This window comes from Lissotriton vulgaris, chromosome 7, assembly GCF_964263255.1.
Source record: "Lissotriton vulgaris chromosome 7, aLisVul1.2, whole genome shotgun sequence".
NCBI lineage: Eukaryota > Metazoa > Chordata > Amphibia > Caudata > Salamandridae > Lissotriton > Lissotriton vulgaris.
The window spans coordinates 204,158,326-204,175,041 of NC_141695.1; the positions used below are offsets into that span (position 1 = coordinate 204,158,326).

Consider the following 16,716-nt stretch of genomic DNA (forward strand, 5'->3'; position numbering starts at 1 on the left):
GTGGAACAGGTCACCCATCCCACCCCCATTGAGAAGCGAAAATCCTTAGTCACCTGGCAGAACTTTGCCGCCATCTCAGAGGTTGATCTCCTCAAATGCATCCGTGAAACCAAACCCTCCAACCATTCTTCTGACCCCATACCCAGTGGCATCGCTATTGATTTCTACACTAACACTCTTTCCTACTGGACCAGGCTAGTCAATCTCTTCCTCAGTCAAGGATCCGTCCCAGCTGTCCTCAAAACAGGACGGGTTACCCCCCCTTCTAAAAAAGATGCAAATGACCTCAATAACTTCCGCCCCATCACCAATCCCCCTTTTCTTTCAAAGATCACAGAAAAATGTGTTGCAAAACAACTGTCCCAACACATTATGGACAATAATCTCCTCGACATGTTCCAGTCGGGCTTTATTCAAAATTGCTGCACTGAAACAGCCCTGCTGCAAATGATCGATGATGCCCTGCATATTCTCGATTCGGGGGAATCGCGCCTTCTGATTCTTCTTGACCTCTCTGCAGCTTTTGACACTATTAATCACAACATCCTCCTGAACATTCTTCATCAGAGAATGGGCGTGGAAGGCATAGTACTCAAATGGTTTGGCTCTTTCCTCTCGGACAGATCCCAAATGATTAAGATTGCAAACAGTCTCTCGTCTCTACTGGTGGTTGGTCAAGGCGTCCCTCAACGTTCTATCCTTGCTCCCACTGTGTTTAATCTTAATCTGGAACCATTAGGGAACCTCCTAAGCAAATCTGGAATCCTCTACCATCTCTGTGCAGATGACACCCAAATATACCTCAAGGTGTCTTCTCCTCATGATCTTTCACTACTCAGCTCTACTCTCAACGCTATTCACAACTGGATGTTAGTGCACCCACTCATTTTCAATCCCTCCAAAACGGAATTCCTCCTCTTATCTAGCTCTCTCTCCCTGCCACCTGTTTAATCCTGGTTGGGTCAGTTGAATCTACTCAACAGTAAACCCATCATTGTGGACTGCGCTAAATCCTTAAATGCCATACTTGACAAAAGACTCAACCTAATCTCACACAACAATTCCATGGCCAAAAGTGCACGTTATCAGCTGCGCCTTTTATGGAAAATTTGTCGTTTCTTCCCGGAGAATGACCTAAAAACCTTGGTCCAATCGCCAGTTCTCTCTAGACTGGACTATTGTAATTCTCTTCTGACCGGCCTTCCCAAATCTCCCCTCTCTCCCCTCAAATCCGTCCTCCATTCAGAAGCTTGCTTCATCTCAGGGTCCAAACGAGGTGACCACATCACTCCTATCCTGTCTTCTCTCTGATGGCTTCCCATCGAGGCAAGAGCTATTTGCAAAATGGCATGCATCACCTACAAAGCTTTGCACTCTTCCTCCCCTTTCTATCTGGAGAATAAACTGAAATTGTCTGGAGGCTCAAGACCGTCTCGGAATGCGGAAAAGCTCCTTCTTGAGCCCCCCTCCTTCAAAAGGGAAAAATTGATGGCACAATCGTTCTCAGGTAATGCGGTGAGAATCTGGAACTCGCTTCCTCCTTCGCTCCATGCCATCACCTCCATCCAGATCTTCAAAGCGGACCTCAAATCTCTTTTATTCCAAAGACACTTTCAGAACTAATTCTCTGCTTCTCAGACCCCGACAGCAAGTTCTTTAGTCATTGTAAATTTGTCACATATATTTATATTTTTGTTTGTACATACTGTGCTTGCTGCGTTTGATTTTGTGTTCCGTTTGCCTGCGTTGTTTTGATTCTATGGCCTGCTATTTTTCACCAAGAAGTTCTTTAGTCATTGTAAAATGTGTCATTTATATTCATATTTTTGCTTGTACAGTCTGTGCTTGCTGTGCTTGAGATTGTGTGCCTTATGCCTGCGTCGCTTTTATTCTATGGCATGCAATTTTTTTTTGTTCCATTCCTGTAACAGTTCTCTCATGTAACGACAGTGCTCTGACACCTTCGGGTAAAGTCTGCACTTTATAAGAATGCATTAAATAAATAAATAAAATAAGATACATTAATGACGTGGGCTCCACTATTAAGTCTAACAAACAGTGTGAGGAGCTGGCCACCTTCATTGTAAAAAAAGGTGGAGTATATCTACACCTCTTTCCCGTCCGCACACAGCAATCTGTTGGCGGCATTTTGCTGTCAGCAATTGAATACTTTCCATACCTTCCCCCAAACTCGGTGAATCAGTTTCGTTTGCTGGGTAGCAGGATCAAGTCGGGCTCTCCTGCTGATTCTCTTAGATCTGACTAATTCAAGAAGGTACTGCCAACCATCTTACCCTCTCGGACTCAGTTGATCATTAAGTCTCTGAGTATGGCTACGGTGCCCAGGGTCTGAAAGCAGGATAAAGTAATTCCGCTGCTTAAAAAGCCTGCCCTCGATCCAACGAAAGCAGAAAGTTATCAGCCCATTTCTTTAATTCCTTGGGCAGCTAATATTACAGAGGCGTATGTGAACTCTCTCTCGTCACAATTTCTTACCCTCAACAACATACTGGACCTCTCCCAGAATGGATTTAGGCCAGGTCACAGCACGGAGTCGGCTCTCCTGGCCGTGACAGAACACTTCTGGTCAGCCATGGATGCGGGGCAAATGTCGGCGCTGACCTTGTTGGACTTAAGCACCGCGTTTGATACAGTATCACATGACATTCTGTTGAGATGCTTGGCAGAGGTAGGAATTACAGGTCAGGCACTGGAATTGCTCGCTTCATTCCTTCACGAGAGGTCTTTCTCAGTATAAGGCCCCCGTTTGTGTCCGGTGAATACTGTATCAAACAAGGGGTGCCACAGGGTTCCTCCCTTAGTCCCCAGCTTTTTAATGTTTATGTTCAACCTTTGGCTGCTGTAGCTTTGAGTAGGGGCCTGACCAAGTTCTCGTATGCTGATGACACTCAGTTAGTGGTGGCGCTCTCCAACAACACCGAGCAAGACGCCCTCAAGTTACAGGGCGATCTTGCGGCAGTGGCCGTGTGGATGACTGCTAACTGCCTCCAATGAAGTCCAACAAGTCGGAGGTATTGGTGGTAGGCAGAGACCATGGTCTGTGGAGTGACCTTTGGTGGCCAGCAAGTCTGGGCACGCCCCCTTCCCCTAAGCAAGCAGTAAAGAACTTAGGGGTTTGGTTGGACTCTTCTTTAAACTATCGAGCCCAAACCAAAAAAACAGCAGGGATCTGCTTTGGACTACTGCAGCGGCTCAGGTCATTGATGGGCTTCTTTGATGCCTCTACACTTCAGCTCATCATAAAAGTGATGGTCTTGTCCAGACTTGACTATTCCAGCTGAGCTGTAGTTTAAAATCCACAGCTAACACTTTACTAAAAAAGGGTCAGTTTTCACTGTGAAAATGTGGTGTGTCCATGTTGTGTTTTGGGGCATTTCCTGTTGCAGGCACTAGGCCTACCCACACAAGTGAGGTACCATTATTATCGAAAGACTTTGAGCTAGAGCTAGAAGCTAGAAGCTAGAGCGGATTTGGAGAAGGGATTTCTGTCCGCTAGCTAAGACTTTCTATAGGGCAGCAATCAAAAAATATCATAGAGCCATCTACCGGGCACGAGCGGCTTTCCTCTTCAATCAAATGCACGAAAGCACCAATCCCGCTAAGAATGTGGAATGACAGTATAGAATGCCGCCATTTTAAGGGAGAGGCGGACCAATGGCACCATTGCGGCGAATAAGGTCAGAATAGAGGCGCTCGCCCACTTCTATAGCAGTCGTGCGGATCAGCGCACTAACACACAGCGGCGTGCTCATTGCAAGGCAGTGCGCTGAGTGAGTGAGGGAAAGAAAACCACGGCGTGCGGTATAGGTGCGAAGCGAGTGGAAGAAAGACAGCGAGTGTGGTGCGGCACACAGCGCACCGCTCACACAATGCCGCTGTATCTCACGCACGCTAGGGGAAAAAGGCTGCTGGGGAGTACAAGAGCACAAGAGACTCCCACAGGCAAACCTACAGTACCTACCAGGGCAGATGCAGTGCTGTGTCTGGCTCGGAAGCCCGACTGAGAGACTTTGAGACAATTTGAGGCTTCTATAAATTTGGATTGATGTTTGTTATTATGCTTTTCCTAAAGCTTGCTCTGAAGGGGGAGCTGAGAATTGAGGCAATACTTGGTTACATCATCTATAGGAGCCTTAATATTTTTCCGGATGGGAATGATCTGCGCTGCTTCCCATTCAATTTTGAAGGGTCGGCTGCGTACTTTGGGAAGATTCAGCGCTCTATTGTCCCTTCAGACAATGTGTTCACAGAGGGGGTGATTGGGGGTTTTAAGCTGAATTACTGTGGATTACTCGCTCACTTTCTGATGTGCCTTCTGTGGTGCTTCTACACCCCACCCATCCATGTTATTTCCCTCTTTTCCAAGCCCCCCATGCCCAGAACCAGGATGCCTGACCCTAAGATGGCGGCCTTTGCCTCCTGGAAGTGCTTAGTACAGAAAGAGGAATGCTTTCAAATCTTTGATGGCCATCTTTGATTGGGCAACCCCTCCCTTTTGGTGCTTCCTCTTCCTCTATTAGAAACAAAAGAGGTATGCACACATGTTTCAATGCTGCTTCTCCCCTGTACCTTTCTACCTGTTTCTAGCCTTGTCGGGTATCTACCTTTGGTCCTGACTTGACCTCACTCCTATAGGTTTCATTCTCATTGATTTCCGGAATTTGCCCACCCCTCTTATTTCACCTCTTTGCGCCATCACTATCCGAGTGGCCCCTTTTTCTGTCCACTACACCACATCTTCACCTCATCTCCTTATCATGCCTTCCAGTCGCATTAAGTCTGGAATAAATTGCTTCAAAGTAATTTATCCCCCTCATATATCCAAAGCACAAGCTAAACGGTTCAAGCATAACATCATTGAACAGTTTCCAGACTCCCTCTTTGTTGATCAATTCCATAATGGGCGCCTAGGGAAGATTAAAAATGACTTCATCTTCTTCACTAATGACATCCCTTCCTGGTCCTCTAGCTTCTCCAATTCCTTCAACACCTCCTCCTCTTCTTTTCCGCATGGGTAGCTGATACAAATTTCCCCCTCCACTCGCTTTAATGGCTATCTCACCATTACTCTTTATAACAATGGCACTGTCATGATCCAAGCTTCTGACTCCTGTCTCTCTCTTTTTGACCACATCTTCCACTCCCTTCGTTCCACCCCTGCGACTACTATCTCTCTAGATTCTTCCTCTTCTTCTTCTTCTAGCTCATTTACTTACTCCCCTTCTCCCCCTTGACCTCCACACATTCCTTCAGACCGCTCTCCGGGGAGACACAGGTCGACCCGTTATCCCCCTTCTCTCGTTCCCTCCCCTCCCACTTTGCCACTGGGATCTCCCCTTACCTCATCTGCTTTACACCCCACTTCACCTCTTCATCCAGCATCTCCTCATTATTCCACTGCCTTCTCCCACCCCCTTACTCCATTATTCCTTCCCATTTCCCACCTATTTAATCCACCCTTCTTACAATCTGAACTACCAATCAACTCACCTTACCCTCCCCCCTCCCTCCCTTCTTCTCCCCACCCCTTTACGCTCTTCCCCTTTCCTCGTACCCTCAATTCTGTTCTTACTTCTCCCATCTCTCTTCAACCATCTCTCCACTCTCCCATGCCTCACATCCCTACCTCCGCTTTTGGTAACCCCATCATCTTCCCTCCCACTGATCTCACACCTCTTATCTCTCCACATCTTGCATTCCCCCGTATGCTTCACAACCCTATTTCCCCTCTTGGTAATTCCTCCCTCTTCCCTCCCTCTGACTGCACAGCCCCTCACTCCTTCCACAGCTTTCATCTTGCTCGACCCCCCCACTCTGCCTGCTGCCTTTACCCCTACATTCACCTTTCATTACCGATGGCTCCTGGCCTGCACCCTCTCTCTTCTCCCCACTCCTATGGCCTCCCGTTGACCTCCCTCACTCTTCTACCTGTTCAGCCCCTTCTCCTCTCATCTCACCGTATCCATGGCCTTCCGATAACCCCACCCATTCCCCCCTCCTCCTCCAGCCATCTATTTCTACTTCTCAACGTCCTCCTCCTATGTATGATCTCTATTCTTCACCTCTGCTCAACACCAGTAAAAATATCACAGTAACTCAATTCACTCCTTTCTACCACCCTCTTTCCCCCCTCAGACCCTTGCATCACATCTCTCTCCCCAGTCCCCCACTGCCCACTGTCCTCCTTGTCCTACTTCACTTCCTCCACCACCTTCGAACCTCACACCCGAACACTCTTCCCGGTCCACCACCTCCTCCTGTCCTCTGTCGCCTAGGCCACTCTCTCTCTTAACCATTGAGCCACCCTTCACTCCTTGCTCAGCTCACCTCTCTCTGTAAACTAAACTTGATTCTCTCATCTCATCCATTTCCCAGCTTGAAGCATCCATTTCACATCTTATGTGCTAAGATATCCCCCCTCCTAATAACCTCCCGAGGAGTTCCTTGCTCCCGCGCCCCAATAGAACCAACCACAATCTGTCCCCCACAGACATCACCAACTTATTGGCTACCTACAAGACCATCAATGTCAATTCCCCTCACCTCGCCTCTCCTAACAACTCTACTCAATTTGCCATTCAGACCATCTCTTCCTTCCAAACTTACCAGCCTCCCCTCAAGGGGCACCCTAATTCAAGAATCTAATCTCTATCCCCCTCAACAGTACAGACACTCACATCACCAAAACAGTGAATTCTCCATAACTGCGGATCTGCAAACAAACACAAACTGGAAATCTCTGACACTATCACTCACCACAATCTCGACATGCTCTTTCTCACTGAGACTTGTTTTAATGACTCCTCTCACACTTCTTTTTATCTTTTGTTACCTACTGACTACTCTATCCTCAGAAACGACAGAACAGGCAAGATTGGGGGAGGTGTTATGATTATCTACAGAAACGCCCTCCAAATCAAAACCTTTCCCACTACCCTCTTTCGCATCTTTGAATGCCTTTCGCTAGAACTCCAAGTTCAGTATGGCTCACCCTTCAGGTTCCATATCATCTACCACCCGCCTGGTAATTGCTCTTCCATCATAGACAAATTCATCAACTTCATTAGTGATAAAGCAGATCTTCCTAGGTGATTTCAATCTCCACTGGGGCTCCATGTAAGACTCGGCTGCCAACAAACTTGCAACCTTTCTCTCAGCTAACGATCTTGGCCAACAATGCTCGAAAATTACTCACGCCAAGGGCTCAATTCTGGACCTTGTGATATCCAAATCAGACCAGATTACCACAGCTTCACCCATCCGTGTTGACTGGTCTGACCATTTCCTCATTCCCTTCTTTTTTCACCTCTCTAGCATTTTAACTCTCGGCCAACCTAAAAGAGCCTCTACGTGGTTGCGCAACACAAAAAACATTGATCTTGAGATTCTATGTTATTCTGCTATGTGTTCACTTCCTAGTCTAGACCCCAATACAGATGTCAACGATCTCACTCCCCTTTGCCTCTCAATCCTTGCAGTCGAAATCGACATGGTTACTCCAAACCAAAAGGAAAAGACCTACCCCATCAGCTCCTTGGTTCAACAAAGCTCTCTATGACGAAAGGAAAAACCTCAGAATCTTGGAGAAGAACTGGAGACATTCTCCATCCACCCCAATCTCTCTCTTTTACGCTCAGCAAGATCCAAATTCCACCAGCACATCTTCCAGGAAAAAACACCTCATTTCATATCCCTCCTCGATTCAGCTAAAAACAGACCCAAAAAACTTTTCGACCTCATCAAAAACCCAAATTGTTCTCCCCAAACCATCAAGCCTGAGGATGCTTCAAAGAAAGCAACTGAGTTTGCTATATTCTTCGATCAAAAGGTAACATCTCTGGTGGAACAGGTCACCCGTCCCACCCCCATTGAGAAGTGAAAATCCTTAGTCACCTGGCAGAACTTTGCCGCCATCTCAGAGGTTGATCTCCTCAAATGCATCCGTGAAACCAAACCCTCCAACCATTCTTCTGACCCCATACCCAGTGGCATCGCTATTGATTTCTACACTAACACTCTTTCCTACTGGACCAGGCTAGTCAATCTCTTCCTCAGTCAAGGATCCGTCCCAGCTGTCCTCAAAACAGGACCGGTTACCCCCCCTTCTAAAAAAGATGCAAATGACCTCAATAACTTCCGCCCCATCACCAATCCCCCTTTTCTTTCAAAGATCACAGAAAAATGTGTTGCAAAACAACTGTCCCAACACATTATGGACAATAATCTCCTCGACATGTTCCAGTTGGGCTTTATTCAAAATTGCTGCACTGAAACAGCCCTGCTGCGAGTGATCGATGATGCCCTGCATATTCTCGATTCGGGGGAATCGCGCCTTCTGATTCTTCTTGACCTCTCTGCAGCTTTTGACCCTATTAATCACAACATCCTCCTGAACATTCTTCATCAGAGAATGGGCGTGGAAGGCATAGTACTCAAATGGTTTGCCTCTTTCCTCTCGGACAGATCCCAAATGATTAAGATTGCGAACAGTCTCTCGTCTCTACTGGTGGTTGGTCAAGGCGTCCCTCAACGTTCTATCCTTGCTCCCACTGTGTTTAATCTTAATCTGGAACCATTAGGGAACCTCCTAAGCAAATCTGGAATCCTCTACCATCTCTGTGCAGATGACACCCAAATATACCTCAAGGTGTCTTCTCCTCATGATCTTTCACTACTCAGCTCTACTCTCAACGCTATTCACAACTGGATGTTAGTGCACCCACTCATTTTCAATCCCTCCAAAACGGAATTCCTCCTCTTATCTAGCTCTCTCTCCCTGCCACCTGTTTAATCCTGGTTGGGTCAGTTGAATCTACTCAACAGTAAACCCATCATTGTGGACTGCGCTAAATCCTTAGGTGCCATACTTGACAAAAGACTCAACCTAATCTCACACAACAATTCCATGGCCAAAAGTGCACGTTATCAGCTGCGCCTTTTATGGAAAATTTGTCGTTTCTTCCTGGAGAATGACCTAAAAACCTTGGTCCAATCGCCAGTTCTCTCTAGACTGGACTATTGTAATTCTCTTCTGACCGGCCTTCCCAAATCTCCCCTCTCTCCCCTCAAATCCGTCCTCCATTCAGAAGCTTGCTTCATCTCAGGGTCCAAACGAGGTGACCACATCACTCCTATCCTGTCTTCTCTCTGATGGCTTCCCATCGAGGCAAGAGCTATTTGCAAAATGGCGTGCATCACCTACAAAGCTTTGCACTCTTCCTCCCCTCTCTATCTGGAGAATAAACTGAAATTGTCTGGAGGCTCAAGACCGTCTCGGAATGCGGAAAAGCTCCTTCTTGAGCCCCCCTCCTTCAAAAGGGAAAAATTGATGGCACAATCGTTCTCAGGTAATGCGGTGAGAATCTGGAACTCGCTTCCTCCTTCGCTCCATGCCATCACCTCCATCCAGATCTTCAAAGCGGACCTCAAATCTCTTTTATTCCAAAGACACTTTCAGAACTAATTCTCTGCTTCTCAGACCCCGACAGCAAGTTCTTTAGTCATTGTAAATTTGTCACATATATTTATATTTTTGTTTGTACATTCTGTGCTTGCTGCGTTTGATTTTGTGTTCCGTTTGCTTGCGTTGTTTTGATTCTATGGCCTGCTATTTTTCACCAAGAAGTTTTTTAGTCATTGTAAAATGTGTCATTTATATTCATATTTTTGCTTGTACAGTCTGTGCTTGCTGTGCTTGAGATTGTGTGCCTTATGCCTGCGTCGCTTTTATTCTATGGCATGCAATTTTTTTTTGTTCCATTCCTGTAACAGTTCTCTCATGTAACGTAACTGGTTCTATTGTACAGTGCTCTGACACCTTCGGGTAAAGTCCGCACTTTATAAGAATGCATTAAATAAATAAATAAAATAAGATACATTAATGACGTGGGCTCCACTATTAAGTCTAACAAACAGTGTGAGGAGCTGGCCACCTTCATTGTAAAAAAAAGGTGGAGTATATCTACACCTCTTTCCCGTCCGCACACAGCAATCTGTTGGCGGCATTTTGCTGTCAGCAATTGAATACTTTCCATACCTTCCCCCAAACTCGGTGAATCAGTTGCGTTTGCTGGGTAGCAGGATCAAGTCGGGCTCTCCTGCTGATTCTCTTAAATCTGACCAATTCAAGAAGGTACTGCCAACCATCTTACCCTCTCGGACTCAGTTGATCATTAAGTCTCTGAGTATGGCTACGGTGCCCAGGGTCTGAAAGCAGGATAAAGTAATTCCGCTGCTTAAAAAGCCTGCCCTCGATCCAACGAAAGCAGAAAGTTATCAGCCCATTTCTTTAATTCCTTGGGCAGCTAATATTACAGAGGCGTATGTGAACTCTCTCTTGTCACAATTTCTTACCCTCAACAACATACTGGACCTCTCCCAGAATGGATTTAGGCCAGGTCACAGCAGGGAGTCGGCTCTCCTGGCCGTGACAGAACACTTCTGGTCAGCCATGGATGCGGGGCAAATGTCGGCGCTGACCTTGTTGGACTTAAGCACCGCGTTTGATACAGTATCACATGACATTCTGTTGAGATTCTTGGCAGAGGTAGGAATTACAGGTCAGGCACTGGAATTGCTCGCTTCATTCCTTCACGAGAGGTCTTTCTCAGTATAAGGCCCCCGTTTGTGTCCGGTGAATACTGTATCAAACAAGGGGTGCCACAGGGTTCCTCCCTCAGTCCCCAGCTTTTTAATGTTTATGTTCAACCTTTGACTTCTGTAGCTTTGAGTAGGGCCCTGACCATGGTCTCGTATGCTGATGACACTCATTTAGTGGTGGCGCTCTCCAACAACACCGAGCAAGACGCCCTCAAGTTACAGGGCGATCTTGCGGCAGTGGCCGTGTGGATGACTGCTAACTGCCTCCAATGAAGTCCAACAAGTCGGAGGTATTGATGGTAGGCAGAGACCATGGTCTGTGGAGTGACCTTTGGTGGCCAGCAAGTCTGGGCACGCCCCCTTCCCCTAAGCAAGCAGTAAAGAACTTAGGGGTTTGGTTGGACTCTTCTTTAAACTATCGAGCCCAAACCAAAAAAACAGCAGGGATCTGCTTTGGACTACTGCAGCGGCTCAGGTCATTGATGGGCTTCTTTGATGCCTCTACACTTCAGCTCATCATAAAAGTGATGGTCTTGTCCAGACTTGACTATTCCAGCTGAGCTGTAGTTTAAAATCCACAGCTAACACTTTACTAAAAAAGGGTCAGTTTTCACTGTGAAAATGTGGTGTGTCCATGTTGTGTTTTGGGCCATTTCCTGTTGCAGGCACTAGGCCTACCCACACAAGTGAGGTACCATTATTATCGAAAGACTTTGAGGAATTTAGTGGATCCATGCAGATTCCAGAACTTTCCATCACAGAAATGTGAGGAAAATGTTTTTTGTACAACGTTTGAGGTGTGCAAGGGATTCTGGGTAAATTAACCTGGTGAGAGCCACACAAGTCCCCCTGTCATGGATTCCCCTGAGTGTCTAGTTCGAAGAAATGTATAGGTTTTCTAGTTTTCCCTACGTGCTAGGGTTCAAAATCCACAGATATGAACTTTGCAAAAAAGGGTTCAGTTTCCACTGTAAGAATGTGGTGTGTCTGCGTTGCGTTTTGGGCTGTTTTCTGTTGTGGGAACTAGGTCTACCCACACAAGTGAGGTTTTTTTTTTTAGTGAGACCTTGGGGATGGGCAGTGGTTAGAATTATGTGGATCTGCACAGATTCCAGAATTTCCATCACAGAAATGTGAGGAAAATGTGTACTTTACAAAGTTTAAGGTTTGAAAGAGATTCTGGGTAACAGAAACTGATGAGACCCACACAAGTCACCACATCCTGGTTTACCCTGGGTGTCGAGTTTACAAAAATGGACAGGCTTGCTAGTTTTCCATATTTGCCAGCTGAGCTAGGGTTCAAAATCCACAAATATGCACTTTGCAAAAAAAGGGGTCAGTTTTCACTGTAAGAATGTTTCCTGTCACGGGCACTAGGCTTACCCACACAAGTGAGATAGCATTTCTATTTGAAGACTTTGGGGGAATGCTAGGTGGGTGGAATTTGGTCAATCCACACAGATTCCAGAACTTTCCATCACAGAAATGTGAGGTAAATGTGTTTTGTTTAGAAAGTTTGGGGTTTCTAAGGGATTCTGAGTAACAGAACCTGGTGAGAGCCACACAAGTCACCTCATGCTGGATTTCCCCATGTGTGCAGTTTTAAAAACTGTACAGAATTCCTTAGGTGCTGGCTGAGCTAGGGTTTAAAATCCACAGCTAGGCACTTTACAAAAATGGTTATTTTCAATGTAAAAATGTGGTGTGTCGACATTGAGTTTTGGGCTGTTTCCTGTCGCGGACACTAGGCCTACCCACACAAGTGAGCTACCATTTTTATTGGGAGGCGATGGGAAATGTGGGGTGGGTGGAATTCTGTGGATTCACACTGATTCCAGAACTATACATCATAGAAATTTGAGAATTCTTTATTTTTATTTTTAGAAAGTTTGAGGTTTGCAAGGGATTCTGGGTAATGGAACCTGCTGAGAGAGACACAAGACACTCCATCCTTGATTTCCCTGCATGTCTAGTTTTCAAAAAGTTATAGTTTTGTTAGGTTTCCCTAGATTCTGGCTGAGCTAGTGTTCAAAATCCACAGCTAGGCACATTAGAAACAAATAGTAAATTATCACCGTAAATATGTGGTGTGTCCATATTCTGTTTTGGGCCATTTTCTGTCAAGGTCATTAAGCCTACCCACACAAGTGAGATACTATTGTTATTGGGTGACCCTTGGGAACTTGGGGTGGGTAGAATCGTGTGGATCCAGTCAGATTCAAGAACTTTACATCACCGAAATGTGAGGAAAATATGTTATTTGTTGGCAAATTTTGAGGTTTTCAGTTGATTCTGGGTGACAGAACCCGGTGAGAGCCACACAAGTGGCCCTAAACTGTATTCCCCTGGGTGTCTTATGTTACAAAATGTATCGGTTTGCTAGGTTTCCATGGGTGCAGACTAAGCAAGGATTCAAAATCCACAGCTAGACGCTTTGCAAAGAAACCTGTCAGTTTTCACAATAAAAATGTGGTGTGTCCACGTTGGGTTTTGGGCCTTTTTCTGACACGGGCACTAGGCCACCCACACAAGTGAGGTACCATTTCAATCGGGAGACTTTGGGGAATGTGCAGCACTTGAATTATGTGGATCCACACAGATTCCAGTACTTGCCATCGAAGAATTGTGAGGAAATTGTGTTTTTTTAGAAAGGTTTAGGTTTCAAGGGTAACATGACCTAGTGAGAGCCTCACAAGTAACCCCATCCTGGATTTCCCTGGGTGTCTAGTTTAATTTTTTTTTATACGTTTGCTAGTTTTCTCTAGGTTTCGGCTGAGTTAGCGTTCAAAATCCACAGCTGTACACTTTGCCAAAAGGATCTGTTTTCACAGTAAAAATGATCTGTGTTCACGTTGCGTTTTGGGACTAACTTTAGAAATGTTCCTACTTTGGAAAGTACAGTGCACCACATATGGAAAGTCAGAAAAGAAAGGAGAAATAAAAGCATTTCTTCTCTATAGCACCCATATGAAAAGGGTGTTATTTTAAATGCAAAACCTTGTCTACTTGTTTATAGTAGATAGGGTTTTGTATTCAGTTGTGGACAAAATAAACATAGTATTTAAAATTGATGTGAAATCGAAATAAAAAGCATACTTTGAACTAAAGAGAAAGGAACTAAGGCCCACATTACCATGCCGGGCAGGCGTAGTGGCCTGGAACCAACAGATCATAGTTTGTTGGTTGTGACTGCCAGATTTGGATGCGTCCGCCTTATGGGTGGTCCGAAACATCTATTTCCCAATGGCAGATTGTGCGGAAGATGGAAGAGGGCCGCAGCCCAAGCTGCCATTGGGAAATGGATGTTTTTGCACATCTCTGCACCGTGTGGCAGGCACCCCTCGGTGGCTGCCACACGGTGCAGGGATGTTTTTGGGGCACCACAGCTGCCCCACGTGCCCTATAACTGAGGGCCAGGGGGAAGGAGGACCGACATGAAAAGGCTGTCAGAAAGTGCCATAATAATCACCAAGGACGAGCCTCGTCTAGCTCTGCCGTCATTAGGGGATTATCGTGGCCTCTGGGGCTCTGACAGGCTCCATGAGCCTATTGGAACCTTGGCCAATTCCCCCCTTAGGTTTCACTCCGACCACTGTCATCCTAATACAGCAGTCTGACTGAAGCATACGATGTCTGGCAGAAAGCCTCCGACAGCTGGGGGGAGGTTTTCCACCCAACATTATAATGAGGCCCTATGTTTGGGTCCATCTGAGCAATATGCATGTTTTCAGCAGTTATTGAAAGTGATATTTATCAAATGAAAGACTCATTGACCCATTTTTGCCACTCTGCATTTATACTTCGGGCAGAGTTTCCATTGGAAAATGAAGCTTCACAAATCCTTTTTAAAAAGTTCACCTCAGCTTCATCCTGAAAAGTTTTGCATCGCTCCATCAAGTGATGGCTAAGAAAAAAGAAGAGGGGTCCTAAAAAATTGATTTCCCATGTTAATTCCCAGAGGATTTAACTGATGCAGCTACATAAAATCGCAGAATAACATAAATACAGAGTTGCCAAAAAGTTACAACTTTACTTAGAAAGCGTGATTTTTGTGGTTTGATCTAAATCAATACAGACATTTTCCAGAAATGTATGTTTGTGGGAGTGGAGCAATTAAGCCTTATACTCGGTCAAGGGATTGAGAGTCGTCTGAGCAAGGAAAGGGGAAACACAGCAAAATAACAAAGCCCATAATACAGAGGGCAAGGTTACATATTCTCGTCCTAGGCTGGCTAGCTACTCAATGCGCCCAAGCCACCATAAGCAATTCCACAACGGCCTTAAAAAGAGAGCCTCACAGGTGTTCTCATAGCCATACTCAAATGTCAGATATCCTGCTGATTCCTGACAGAATGACATTTCTTTCCCAGCTGCAGAATTGTAATACACAAGTTTCATTATATTAGAAAACGTTTGTGGCTGTCATACTATAAGTGAATAGGCATAAGAAACTGGGAAGGGGGTTATCCCAAGCGGCAAAAGTGGCAGCCACCACAAATGAAAAGTGATGGGGCGGGTGGAGGAGGCACAGGTGGAGCGCAGGAGCAGGAGTGCTGGGGGTAGTTTAATAATAATTTTGAAAATGGAAGAGTGACCTAGAACATCTGGTCACCTGGTCACCTCCCATGTCGAGCCTCAGTGTTCTTCTTCCTGCCCCTTTCTGAGGGTCACTTCTAGGGTGCAGTAATGGAGCTAAATGGAAATGGGATTTATTTCCTTATAATCATTATAGCATTCATTCTGCACTTACCATTCACACAGATCCAAATGGGAGGAGAAGGAAGTGATGGTCCAATGGCATTATGAGCCTTACATGAATAGTTTCCACAGTCGGTGGCTTTCAAGTTCTCCATCATCAGGTCTGACTCGTAGTGTGTCACATACCCGTCTTTGTACCAGGTATATCCAGAAACGAAAGGGTTACTGAGTGTAACCATACACCTCATGGACACTGTATCTCCTAATTTCATCTCATTTGCTCTTGCTGATAAAAGAATTGCTTGTATCCCTTTAGGGATATCTAAAAACAAAAATAGGAAAGTCATGCAATATTGATGCAAATGGAAGCAAAAACAACTAAACACATCCAAAAAAACTAAACACAGCCAAAAAGCAACACAATGTAATATCCATTTTATTTGTATATTTTTGTTGATGTTCAAAAGGCATGATATTGCTGACATTATTAAAATAAATCTGTTGGCCTCATATAAGTATTTTGATTTAATTTGATGTTACTCTGCTTGGAATGTACAGCACAATGGGAATGTTTTGATCAACGTGAGGGCATTTTACAAGAATTGTTTCACTAGCCAGAATAAAAAAAGGTGAAAGACTTAATAGACGTTTGCAGGTAAAATGAGTATTCTTAAAATATAACTGTAAAATATAATTCACATACATCCCAGAATTGGTTGAAAAGATACTGAATATTGTATAACAGCCCACAATAAAAAATAAGGCATATTCTGGGATTCATGCCTATTTCAAAATATGTTTTAGTTTACTCTTCTCTCCATGTAATAAGAAATTGAATTGCAATACAAAAATCTTAACATCTAAATAACTCAAAAGACATTTCAGATAATGCACTGCAACGAAAGATCAGTATAATTGAAAGCGATTCAGGTGACTATACAGAAATTAAATTATGAAAAGTTTACAATATCAATAACTGCTGTTTTATAAATCAATATTTATTCTGCCTGAAAAATAGGAAACATTACTTGAAAATCCTAATCTCAAAAATGTATAAAAGCTTTAAGCTTTAAAGATTACCACTCAAAAATACTCAGCAACTTATTGTGTGGAATGTAGGCAGAATCAGAAATATTGTGGAAGGTTTACAGAGAAATAAAAAATAAAGTTTTTCTTAGCTTTCATGAAGCTTTCTCAAATTTACATTAACGCTAAGTAGTATAAATCCATGCAGACATTCTCGTTGCTTGATGAAAATGTGAAGGGGTCAAAGTAGAATATGCTCTAACTCTGTCCTCAAGCTAAAGCAGTGGCCAATTCATGTTTCTTTCAACTGCGCATCTTTTATAGAGAATCCACCATTTGAACTCCTTTCCGCATAAGGTGTTGATTTTAAAT

The 16,716-nt window shown here is 44.6% G+C and overlaps 1 protein-coding gene across 1 annotated transcript in view; it reads right to left on the reverse strand.

Annotated features, from left to right (window-relative positions):
* LOC147701198 (B-cell receptor CD22-like) overlaps positions 1–16,716 on the reverse strand; it is a 324,178-nt gene that overhangs the window by 139,172 nt on the left and 168,290 nt on the right. The window contains exon 7 of the mRNA XM_086929943.1: positions 15,371–15,640. Coding sequence (XP_086786069.1) covers positions 15,371–15,640 — 270 coding nt within the window. The remainder of the gene's footprint in view (positions 1–15,370; positions 15,641–16,716) is intronic.